The following is a 13,416-nucleotide window of genomic DNA, read 5'->3' on the forward strand; positions in this document are numbered from 1 at the left end:
ACTCGATCCCCTAAGAACAATGGGGTGGGGTAGTAACACTGTCCCTGAACACCAGGGCAGAAGGCCTGCCCTCTTCAAGTGTTGGGGTATACTCACCCTTTCTGCATGCATGAATGAGTCCTCTCTCTCCGGGCCCTTAGATCTCAGCTTCCATGGTTCTGCCTTTGAAGTCATTTTTCCTTCAATCTCCCCTTTTTTTGTCCCTTTTAATTAAGGCCGACAGTGGTTCCATTCATACAGATCTCACAAAAAACTGGCCAGTTTTGTTTGTAGCACACAGGGGTCCAAGCCATCAGATCCAGGTTCATCTGTCCAAATTCACAGATCCTTCCTGGATAACTGCATCTCCAATCCTGACTTGCAGTGAAATGGCTGGCTAGTTCCATGTTGCATTAAGTCGTCACATGGGGCACTGTTTTCTCGGAACTGACTTTCTGGAAGCTCAGAATTTTCTAAACAATCAATTTCTGTTTTTTTCTTTGTACCCAGGAGTTCAGTTTTCAGCTTATCCCTTTCCTCCCACATTTTACTCTAAGCTGCAAGTTACACTTCCAATATTTATTTCAGAAATCATCTCAGCTCAGTATCCAAGCTTTCAAATTCTGCCCTCCATCTGACATCAGAACACAATTTTGCCAAGTTCTCTGCCACTTTAAAACAAGAGTCAGGGAAGCAGACTTGGCCCAGTGGTTAGGGCATCCATATACCACAGGGAGGTCCGCGGTTCAAACCCCGGGCCTTCTTGACCTGTGTGGAGCTGGCCCATGCACAGTGCTGATGCGCGCAAGGAGTGCCCTGCCACACAGGGGTGTCCCCCGCGTAGGGGAGCCCCACGCACAAGGAGTGCGCCCTGTAAGGAGAGCTGCCCAGTGTGAAAGAAAGTGCAACCTGCCTAAGAATGGCGCTGCCCAAACGGAGAGCTGACACAACAAGATGATGCAACAAAAAGAGACACAGATTCCCTTGCTGCTGACAACAACAGAAGCGGACAAAGAAGATGACACAGCAAGTAGACACAGAACAGACAACCGGGATAGAGGGTGGGGGAGAGAAATAAATAAATAAATAAATCTTTAAAAAAAAACCAAACCAACAAGAGTCACCTTTCTTCCAGTTTCCAGTGACACAATCATTTCTATCGAAGCCCTCATTGGAAGAATCTTTAGCATCTGCATTTCTACCAACAGTCTATTCAAAGCAATGTAGGCCTTTTCTATCAAGCATCTCACAATTCTTCCCAAATATCTAATCAGTAAACCATTGCACATTTTTGGTATTTGCAATCACAGCACCCTACTTCTGGTACCAAAATCTGTTTTACTTTGTTAAAGTCTGCGAAGGCAATATACCAGAAATGGGTTGGCTTTTAAAATGGGGATTTATTAACTTAAAAGCTTACAGTTCTGAGGCCATGAGAATGTCCAAATCAAGACATCATCAGTTGATGGTTTTCTCCGTGACAACAGGCTGTGGGCAATCCTGGAACCATGTCACCTGGCAAAGCACAGTGGTGGCTTCTCTGGTCTTTCCCTTCTTCTTCCAGTCTCTTTGCTTTCAGCTTCTGGCATCCTAGATCTGTGGCTTTCTCTCTTAGCTTCTGTGTGTCCCTTTCTGTCCCTATGTCTTCTCTCTCTGCTTTGTCTCTCAGTATCCCTTTCATTTATAAAGGACTCCAGTAAGAGAATTATTATCCACCCTGGGTCATGCCTTACTGAAGTAATCTAATCCAAGGACCTTAACTGAAGTAATTTGATCAACAGGTCCCACCTGCAATAGGTTCACACCCACAGGAAAGGATCAGCTTCAAGCACATGATCTTCTGGGATCCACCCTACATGGGATCCACATGTAAATGTTACATGCATTTACATTATTAGTGACTTTATTTCAAATTTCTTCATATTTTTTTAAGTTTTTTTTTAATTTCAAAATTTTAAAGAACAATCATGCATCCCATACAGGATTACCATGCATCATCCCACCACCAACACCTTACATTGTTGTGACACATTTAGTACAAATAATTGAAAGAACATTATCATAATATTACTGCAATCTATAGTCCATAGCTTATTTTGCTGTATTTTTTTCCCCACAAACCATCCTATTATTAACACCATGTATTGGTATTGTTTATTGTATTAATCTTTTAAATGTCAAATACATTTACTGCTTTATTTTTCTCTGATGTTTGTCATCTTCACTCTTTTCAGTAGTAAACATTCTTTCTCAGCTTCCTACTGTGGTCAAGGTAGAATGGGTACCAACATATTATCTTTCACCATTTCAGTCAAAGGGACTGGTAGTAGTAAGTCATATCCCTACTTTATTCTTTCCTTTATCTTTTGTTCTTCTTTTTCTTTCTTCTCCCTAGCCCCTCTATCTACCTTTTTATTAATTTCTGCCTCCTTATTTACTTTCCCTTTTATTTTCTGTGTTCTTTTCTCCTTTCAAATTTTTCTTTCAATGTAACTTTCTCCTTTTTTTCCTTTTTTGTTCTTTCTTTTCTGATCTCCTCAGGCAACCTAAATAGCAGAAAGCACGTTGGTCCTAGGCCTTCATTCCAAACTTCCCATTTGGCCTGTCTAGGTTGAACATGTCTCAGTGATCTTTCTGAGCTGCACTTTTCTCATGGGTAAAATGACTGTTATAATACTACTGTTTATCTCACAGGATTCCTCCTTGTATCAAGTGAGATGAGAAACAGTGCAGTGTTTAAGTCATAGAGATCAGGGTTTAGAACCCATTTCCACTGACAACTGGTTGTATGGCTTTGGATAAGTTACAGACCCTCTCTGAGCCTAGTTCCTCATGTATGAAATGGAAATAACAAGGTCATGTGAGGATTAGAAATAATTTATACAAAACTCCTTACACAGTGCCTGCCGGGCATAAAATGTGTGCTCAAAAATATAATACATGCTAATAAAGATTCAAAACTAATATAATCATAGTAAGTAAAGGCGTTTTAGAAATCAGGTATTACACAAATATAATGTATTAGTCTTTATTATAGTTACTTTGTTCTTTAATTTCATTCTTCATATATATTTTATAAAGCTTTTCTACTTCCTTTATCCTTTTCCCTCTTTCCCTTCTCTATCCATTCTTTTTTTTTATTTTGTCATTTTTATAACATCTTCTCCTTTAATTTCCTATCATGTTTATTTTTATAGCCAGTTACTATTCCTCATACATTCTTTTCTCTTTCATACCTCCACACTTGTTTGAAGTATGTCCCAGAAAGGAAATGTATACCATTAGAAAATATATTTCTCCTACAGATGAAAATACATTAGAAATTGATAACCGTTTTGAAATTGGGCTAATTCAAGATATTTTGAATAACTTGCCTTTTGTTTTATTTATATTTATTTTAATTTTTAGGGAGATCTCACACAAATGGAATCCTAAACAAATAGGAGAACACCTTCTACTGAAATCGTAAGTGTCAAAAGTGGTATTTTTATTGGGACTTTCAGTTAATTTTTATAGTGTGGGAACTAAAAAGCAAAAACAAAATACCTTATTAAATATAGTGAAGAAATTAGAATAGTAAAATTTTTTGTGGGAGTAGAACTTCAAAGGACAAGATGACAGTTCAGGAATAAAATCCTGAGATATATATCCTCTTTAAAAAATAACTTAGTAATTTCATAGGCTTGAATCACAACCTAATTTTTTCTTGTGTTCTAAGGAAGTTAGTAAAGGTCTTTAATTTGTTTAATCTGAATTTCCAGAAAGAAATTTTTTTCGTATTATTTTAAATAATATAAACTTATTTGTACCTTAGTGTCATTAAAATGTAGTTCTATAGACACTTAGTGATTTCACAACAGTGACTGTTTTTGTAGATTTAGAGTTTTACTCTTCACTTTTTAATTTGTTTTGAAGATTGTGAATTGGACATCCCCCAGCTTGCTGGCTCCCTCTGTGGGACATTCCAGCACATTATTACTTAAGTGATGTTCCATTCACCTTGAAAACCACTACTTGCCAGGATCTGGCCCATAAGGGTTAGGTAAGTCCCAACTTGATATTATTTTAAATAACTATATTTTACAGGCTTGCAAAGTTGACATATTGTTATACCTTAACAGTAACAATAAGAAACAACTTCGCAAAACTGTACAATATTGTTTTTTTAATAATAAAAGGGGACTTCACTCACCATTGAGGGCTTGCTTAGCTTTGCTTTGTGAAAATCTGGGGGGAGAATGAGTTGTGATAGTAGATAGGATAATAGCCAAAAAGTATGCTTTTTCTAAATATTGCAAAGAAGGCAAATAATAAAATGGATCCCTCATCTTGAGTTTTAAGTATCAGATTTATAGTATGTATTAGATATATGCAGGTAGATGTCCAAACAGTGAATCCTGAATGAGCCTACATTTGACTGGTTTAAAATAAAATTTTTCTTCTTTTCAGGCTGTCCCTGTATTATTAACAATTAATTCTTTAATCTCTAAGTGTTAAATAAAGTATCCTGTTATAGGTGTCTGAAATTAATATCTTTAGTCTATAATTATTAATAGTTGATAAACCTTTAAAAAATCATTCTAACTTGACTGTACATTGTGCTAATATATTAAAGCAGATATTAAAACATTTAGTGTAGACATTTTGTTTCATGTACTGATAAGTTTGTTTTAATTTCTACAGCCTAACTTATATGGTAGCAATGCCTTTTTATTCAGCAAGCCTAATTGAGACAGTACAGGTAAGCTATTTTTTAAATTGTCATTAAATTTTAGACATTTTTAAGAATATTCTATATTTTGTGTCTGTATAACAGAAAATTTTAAGATAGTAAACTTATACAAATTTTATTTCACAGAAATCACACATATATCAACGATTATATTGGGCACATTGCTGGCATGTACATTTCCATTGCAAACTACTTCATACTTTTAGTATTCATTCTTTTTATCCCTCCCATAATTAACTATATTCTTCATTCAGATATCACAGAACCCATAACTTGCTTATGACTTGTTCTGAATACAAAGAGTTTATGGATCTTTTCAACTTTTTAAAACCCTAGTGGACAGCTGAAAGGATTATGGCTTATCATAGGATGATAAATTACTGATTACTTGAGCATAAAACATGATGGGTAATCATCCTAACAGCAGGTAGTCCCCATAGGTTATTCATAGTGCTCTTTGTAAATAGGACTTCTAAAGAACAAATGATTCACAGGTGGGGTAAGGAATGCAAAGCTATAGCAATTTCCTGCTAACAGTTTCTATTTGTTTTACTATTTCTAACCACATGGTGGTGCCCTAAGAACATTGAATTAAATGCTGCACACTTTCTTGAGATACCCTTCCTATACTAACACTGTTAAAAGGAAGATAGTTTTAACTTCACATGTTCTTAAAATCCAATTAATACTATCCCCGTCTTCAGTGTCCAACATCAGGTGTGATGCTCTAGCCTGTATTTTTCTTCAGTATGTATGAGTGCGTTCTCTCCATTAAAAGCTGCTGGATCAGCAATTGCTCTTCTAATTAGTCCTTTCCATTTAGTTTATTTTCTGACATGATTGCTGGTTTTTGATTCTTTTAAATATGCATTCAGTTAACTTCTTCCTACCCAAATATATTGGAAGATATCTTCTTCCTTTGCATTTGACATTGGGGTTAAATAATATGTAACCTTTGTATGGTGCTTTAGAATTAACAGTTATCATTCTATGAGATATACTTATTTTATAGAAAAGGAAAAAAATAGCAGGAATGTAATTAACTTATTTAAGAAAAAACTACTAAGCAGCATGAACTATTGGGGAAAAAACGAGTTTTAGCTTTAGACAAACCCACATCAGACTCATATTTCTCTATTTGAAAAAACTGTAAAGAGACTTTAAGAAAATTATTTAACCTTTTGTAAATCTTAATTTTATCATTCATAAAATGGAGATATTATTTTAATAATGGAGTTAAAAATTAGATGTTATTTATGTTAAGTGCCCACCTTACTATATGTTATTTGCTTTTTTGAAAACCAAATATCTACCCCTTTTGTTTCTTACTCCAGGTTCTACATGTTAACCCCCTCCTTTTGACTCGTTTTGACTGCTTTTCTAGAATTCTTTTTCATTCTTAAACATCTACTCTCTTGAACATCCTTCTGCTCTTCTCTCAGTAACCTCTTTTCCTTTACCTTCTCTCCTACTCCTGTTATCCACCAGCATTCAAATCTTCACCCTCTCTGCTTTATATCCTAATCTCAGTTCACTGTAGAACTCATTTACTCTCATAAAATGATTTTAACTCAAATCATTACGTGAATGAAATCCATCTTCAGTTTAAACTCAACGTGTGAAAACAATATCCTCTTCTTCCTCTGAAAATTAGTTCCATTTTGAAACTTGTCTCCTTTTCTTTTATTGGCACTATTGTTATCAACCCTCCTAAAGACTCAAAACTTTAGTTTTATATTTTAGTCTTTTGAGTTTTATGTTTCTTTCATCCTTCATAATAGTCATCATGCCTTTCTTAGTTCTAATTTTATAAGGATCTAAAATTTGTCTGTTTCTCCCCCTAATAGGCCACCATTCTAATTCTTTCTTTACCGTATACTCAGCTTATTACAGTAGCTTCCTTATTACTTCGTGTTCAGTGGCTCTTTTCCTTTCTTGGGAGTTCAGATCCCTTTGAGAATATACTTTCCCTTGAAAAATACATAAATTTACATAGCTCTACTGAAAAGCACCTTCTGAAGTCCTTGAATTTGAATTTTTTACTGACCCATTGCCTTCATTGTTCTAGTCCCTGCATTTTAAAATCCATTCTGTATACTCATATAAGATTAATATTCTTAAGTTGCAATGCTATATCCCTTTGCTTCTTAAGGATCCATATTGACTCTTATTTCTTGAGCTCAATTTTAGACTCCTCAGCATAATGTTAGATCAAGTGCTTTATTGACTTCACTTTACCATTCCAGGTTATCTTCTGCAGATGCTGAACTTTTTTTTTTTTTTTTAAATTCATCAGACATTTAATTAAGTGCTAACCTGTAGTAGGCACTATGTATGAATTGGGGATACAGCAAACCCAGCAGACAAACAGTACCCTGCCCTCATGATGCTTACATTCATATGGGGCATGTAGACATCTACAACATAAATCTAAACTTATTAGATGGTTATAAGTGCTAAAGAAAAAAAAAAATAAAGCAAGAGAGGGAAATAGGATGTGTAATATGTAGGAGAGGCGGTTACTATTTTTGATAAGAAGGCCAGGAAAGGCCTCACTGGGAAAGTGACATTTGAGTAAAGGTCTGAGGAAGAGAACTATGTGGATATTTGGGAGAAGAACATTCTAAGCAGAGGGAACAGCAAGGGCAAAGGCTGAGATGATATTATATCTTCCATGTTGTTTAAGGAATAGCAAGGAGGCCAATATGGTCAAAGCTAACTAAGCAAGGGGGTTTGTTTTGTTAATAGGAGGAGATGAGTTCTGAGAGGTAAAGTGGGCCAGATCATATAGGGCATTGTAGATCATTATAATAATTTGACCTTTACTCTAAATGAGACGGAAAGTCTTTGGTGAGCAGAAGAGTAACATGATCTTTTTTAGATTCTCTTTTGCTGCTCTTGACAGTGTATTAAAGTAAGGAAATAAGTTAAAAGGCTAGATGAGCTCATTTTAGTTTTGTGGTTCTAAATATTTATATACTGAAGACTGCCAAATTTATGGTATGTCCAGTTTCGACTTTTGCCTCATAATTTAGATTGTAAGTTCCACTTGGACTTTACACTTTAGACATAACATTTCTGAACTCTTTATCTTCTCCCTTAAGTTGCTACTTAAACAATCTTTCTTTCCCAACTCAGTGAAAACCAATGCTCTTCTCCCAGTTCTTCTGGCCAAGAACCTTGGAGTCTTGGTGAATTCTATCCATCAATCATTCCAGCTAGCTGTAATTTTAGGATAAAGGCATAATAACTACTTTTCATCATCTACATTGCTTTATCCTAGTCCTTGTTACCATCGTCTCTTGTCTGGATTATCACAATAACTTTTTAACTGATCTCTCAGCTTCTGCCCTTGTCTTCTTTCATCTATTTTCTGCACAGCTGCTAGCTTAGAACCCAAATTATAACATGTCCATTCACTGCTTAAAGTCAACCAGTAATTTCCCGTTTCACTCTGAGTAGAAGCCAAAGTCTATTCAGTGGGTTTATAAGGCATGCCCTGGCCCCTGGGTACTGTTTTAACTTCCTTTCCTACTATTCTCTTTTACAGTCATTGCTGCTACCAAATTGGTCTCTTTGCTGTTTCTTCTCTGTATATTCATAGCTCTATAATTAGTATCACAACCTTTGTTATATATATATCCTCAAAATAGTAAAATGTAAAATGTCGTACATTGAAGATGATAATAAGACTAATGTTCATTGAATGCTTACTGGGTTCCAAGCCTTTTCTTACTTAGTACTCACAGTGGTGCTGCATAAAAAGTAAGTAGTACTCATCTTATTTTTATAGAATGGTAAACTGATGCTTAGGAGAAGTTAAGAGACTTGCCCATGGTCATGTAATCAGTGAGTAATAGAGCCACGTTTCAAACCCATGCTAATGAACTCTAAACCCTATAGTACCTCCTTAGGCTTCATGTAGTAGGTTTTCAAAATAAGCTCTAAGAACCTCATTAAAGATGGGGAAACAAAATGTGTCCCCTTCCATACCTCCTCTCCTATTTCCCCACCACAATATGAACAGCTCCCAACTTCACTGCTCTTCTATGAGATTTCTTTTGAAAAAAGAATCTAATGCCTATATAATATTTGAAGCCTGGAAACTACCGATGTTTTCCCTGTTTAGGAATTAAATTAGGACTTAAAAGGAGCCTAGAAAGAGTCCTTTTTTTGTGTGGCAAGAGAAACCAGTGTTAAGTTTTATTCATTTCATCATTTTAATTTCAGAGTGAGATAATTCGAGAAAATACTGGAATTTTGGAATGTGTTAAAGAAGGAATTGGAAGAGTGATAGGCATGGGAGTGCCTCATAGCAAACGACTACTTCCGCTTCTTTCCTTGATCTTCCCTACGGTGCTGCATGGAGTTCTTCATTATATAATCAGCTCAATCATTCAGAAGTTTGTCCTACTAATTCTAAAGAGAAAGACTTATAATAGCCACCTAGCTGAGAGCACTAGCCCTGTGCAGAGTATGTTGGATGCTTATTTCCCAGAACTGATTGCTAACTTTGCTGCCAGTCTTTGCTCTGACGTTATACTTTACCCATTGGAAACAGTTTTGCACCGCCTTCACATTCAAGGAACACGCACAATAATTGACAATACAGACCTGGGCTATGAAGTACTTCCAATTAATACACAGTATGAGGGAATGAGAGACTGTATCAATACAATTAGGCAGGAGGAAGGAGTACTTGGTTTTTATAAAGGGTTTGGTGCTGTTGTAATACAGTATACCCTGCATGCAGCTGTTTTACAGATTACCAAAATTATTTACTCTACCCTTCTTCAAAATAGCTTTTGAGATTTAGGTTCCATCACTGAATTAATCCAAGAGACAAAATTTGGATGCTTTGCTATGAAATCATGAAGGATAAAAGTGAAATACTAGAAAAAAATGAATCAGAAAGTAAAACTGGTAGAAAAAGCCCATGCTGATTATAATAATACTCTCCATTTTCAAAGGCATAGGTACATATTTTTATCAAATTGTTCTAAATTTGAACACTCAACAAAAAGATTACTTACGCAAATTAAATTCTACCTAGTGTTGCACTCAATGCTGAACTGAAAAATAAATATCCTGGGCAGAAGCAAACTTTGTCATCAAATATAAAACAAAATTCTATAGAGCTGAATCTGTTCCATCTGACCTTAATATTTGTTACATATTTATATCACCTTCTAGATTGGTATTGGTATATCATCCTAAATGCAGTTTACAGTATCAGCAGATCATAATTTATCTTTAAACAGTTAATTATGTCATCAGTGAAAAAGAGAGGAAGTAATAGATTTGACAATCTGTAAGCATTGCTTGTAAATAACTATTTTTAATGGCTATGGATATATTACATAAAGCCATTTATATACACTTATAACTTGATATTTCCTTCATCCATACAGATTCTCTATTCTTAGATTAGCTTATTGCATAAAATGAAGTCATGCACTTTCTGCTTGAATATCATCAAGAATAAAACATTGAAAGACAAGGTACCCAAAAGATTTAAATTGAACGAAACATACTTGCCTATATGCAAACCCAGTGTTTCAGTGCCAGCAATTTAAAATTTGTTGGATGTTTATAAAGTTCAATTTGCTTAGCTAGTTATGTGAACTATCAAGCTATTTTTAAACCACTCTTAGAGATAAATAATCACTACAGCTATAACTGTTTCCACATTTACAAATTGTGTACTAAAAGGAACTCCACTTGTTTTCATTTCTGAATGACTTGTCTTAAAGGAGACAAAATTAAAATTCCCCTGGGAATTTGTGTCTCGTTTTCCATATGATCATCATTAAATAATGGCTTTAATTTTGTATTTTCTTTCAGTTTTTGCTTAAAGCTTAGTTCTCTGAACTGTTTATACATAAAGGAAAAAGCAAGTTTGTCCTGATCACCTTTTATTTAAACTCATTGGTTGAATACTGAAGAAAAGATACAAACCTTGGGAGTTTGGTCCTTGTTCTTTATGGATTCCATGAGGAAAAAAACATACATTTCATCAAGTAAGCAAAAGAAAATTGCTGAATCGGTTTAATAAAAATTCCACCTATTCCTAAATTTGATAGGTTAGGCTCTTTATATAGTAAAATGAAGTGCATTTGACTTATCATTAAATATTGTAAAATTCTATTTCCTTTAATGGATGATCACAGTTTATGGTGGGCTTTTTAAACACACTGAAAGTACAATGATTTTGCACTGGTATTGTCCAAACTAGAATACATACAAACTGAAATTTATTTAATTTGCTAATTATCAAATAAATGGTTACTTTTTGTGATGAATAGTGTTGGAACAAAAAAATGATATCCAGAAAGTGTGAAACAGATAAATAGGGATTGTCTCTTCTATCTTGCAAATGTGTTTATTTTAAATTACTGAAGCACATAACTTTTCCATTTTAAATTCAATCAGGAGGGGAAAAATAAAATTAAACACCAATGATTGCATGCTTTTGTAATAATCTTTTAGATTATGATTTACTTTGCCCAACTATGCATTTAAATTGCTCTCCTTGATTTTGAACTGCTAATTTTTAGATGTTTATAATATGTCCAGCCTCTGAAAAACCTTTCATTTTTATTACAATCAAAGAAGGTGGTTTCACATAAGAGTAAACTTCAAAAAATTTAGAATTGACTTTCTAGAAGAATAGAATCTGAATGAAATCAAGCATTTACTAGTGAAAATTTGTGGGATTCCTCATCCAGCTAAAAATTAGACATTTCAAGATTATTATTTTGAAGTTAGCATGAAAATGCAACTATATTTGTTTTTTTATGGAATCATTACAAAACTAAAAGACAGAACCACACATAAGTAAATAAGGTTGTTCTTATTTTCTTTCTCTTTGAAAAAGAGTATACAAATTAATACTAAAACTAAAATCAAAAGTGGTAAGTAAAATACTAATTTTCACTGCCATTCAAATTAGTTGAAATAACTATCTTTAAATTTCAAGCACTTAATGCTGGCAAAATATGTTTAACTGAATTAGAAAGGAATTAGTGGAAATTACTGTTGGAGACACTCTTCCTCTTTTTATTTTTTATTTTTTAATTTTTTTTCCTCTTTTTAAACTTACTATTTTTCTTTAACATATCCGTGCCAAAATCAAATATCTATTTGCTCAGAATAATTTTTTTCCAATTTTTCTAATTAATTTTTCTAATTTTTTCTAATTTGGCATGATTAGATTATGATTTACTAGATTATTAGATTATGATTTATTATGAATGAGATTCTATTAAAATGTAATCTTACATAGGCCAGGTTTTGACTGTGGAGCTGGAGTTTGATAGGCATGCCTTACATTGTCAGGTTTCTTAACTTGATTCAAATAATCTAAAAGAGATTGAATTAAAACTTGAAAAATCTGGTAAACATTAACCTACTATTTTAAGGGAACTTATGAACTGATCTGTTATATATTGACTTTTTCTCTTGTGATATTCTTCTAAAATTTTATTTTGTGTTATATGTTTTTGAAAAATAATCCCTAGCTTGAAAAAATTATTTATTTAAGCCTCCAAACTTCCAGCACTGGATGTTATAAAATGAAATTGTAAGAACAACTTAATTTGAAAATGGCTAGGGATTGAGGGATTTGATAACTGGAGAGGTAAGAGATCGTGTTCATGTTTGCAGATGTGCCTGATTACTCACAACTGTTTTTCTTTTTAGCACTGACTTGTAATAACTGTAAAGCTCTTTCACTTTATGGATTGGATACAAGTGCTTCAACATTTCTGTCTATACATAAATTCGCTCAAAAAAAACCCACAAAACCTCTCTGCTTTGACATTTGGTCTCAGCTTAGATTGTAAAGTTACATTATGGTGGAGGGTGTTAGCCCACACTGTGTTAATTTGATCTTTTGGAACAGAAAAGACTCCTATGCCAGCTCTTAAAGTTATAGCCAGGTTTGAATTTTTTTCCAAACTTATATAAGCAAATAAAATCCCCATGGTAACAGTTCACATTGCACTGGATTGAGTGATAATTAACTTTGGCATTTCTGCTTTCTCTTCCCTTTCTTATGATTGTACATAATCTTTCCTTCCCTCCCTCCTTTCCTCCTTTCTCCTCCTCCCCCACCACCTTGTGTGTGTGTGTGTGTGTGTGTGTGTGTGTGTAAGTAATATAAATTGAATGTGTAAAGTCTGACTTTGGAGTCATTGAGTATCACTGATGTGGTACCAAGTTGTATAGCAGAGCAACAAATAATTGTGATTTGAACATGAATCTTACACAGTCTTGCCTCAGCTAGAAAAAGTGTTTTGTTCGTATATTTTTTTGTTTTGCTTTTTTTTTTAAGTTGTTTTTGTTTCAGCAGTATTTTAGATGTTTGGCGTAAATTGTGTAATATGAAAAAGTTCAATAAAATGTTGAAATAAAACCAGTCTTTTTTCTTTTTAATGCTAGAGAAATACTCAGACTGTTCATAAAAGAAAGTTGTTTTTTTTTTCAGGTAAAAATGAAGATCAAGAGAACTATATATGTAAAGTGAAAATGATTTACCTTGCATTTAAAATAATCCTTTTCCAGGGTCATAAAAATAATGTGACTTACAAAACATTTCCTAAAATGAAGTTTTATATGCATTATATTTTGTAAAAGTCTTACACATTGCCATATCGCATTTTTTGGCATTCTTTTTTACTAAGGAAGAAATAGATACTGAGAGG

General features: G+C 33.9%; 1 protein-coding gene across 1 annotated transcript in view; it reads left to right on the forward strand.

The window, feature by feature from the left end:
* The window catches only part of SLC25A46 (solute carrier family 25 member 46), a 30,153-nt gene extending 17,026 nt beyond the window's left edge, over window positions 1–13,127 (forward strand). Inside the window, exons 6-8 of the mRNA XM_004466862.4 lie at window positions 3,388–3,444; window positions 4,663–4,720; window positions 8,942–13,127. Coding sequence (XP_004466919.2) covers window positions 3,388–3,444; window positions 4,663–4,720; window positions 8,942–9,520 — 694 coding nt within the window. The 3' untranslated portion in view covers window positions 9,521–13,127. The remainder of the gene's footprint in view (window positions 1–3,387; window positions 3,445–4,662; window positions 4,721–8,941) is intronic.
* The last annotated feature ends 289 nt before the right edge of the window (window positions 13,128–13,416 follow it).

The sequence above is a fragment of the Dasypus novemcinctus genome, chromosome 2, assembly GCF_030445035.2.
Source record: "Dasypus novemcinctus isolate mDasNov1 chromosome 2, mDasNov1.1.hap2, whole genome shotgun sequence".
Lineage (NCBI taxonomy): Eukaryota > Metazoa > Chordata > Mammalia > Cingulata > Dasypodidae > Dasypus > Dasypus novemcinctus.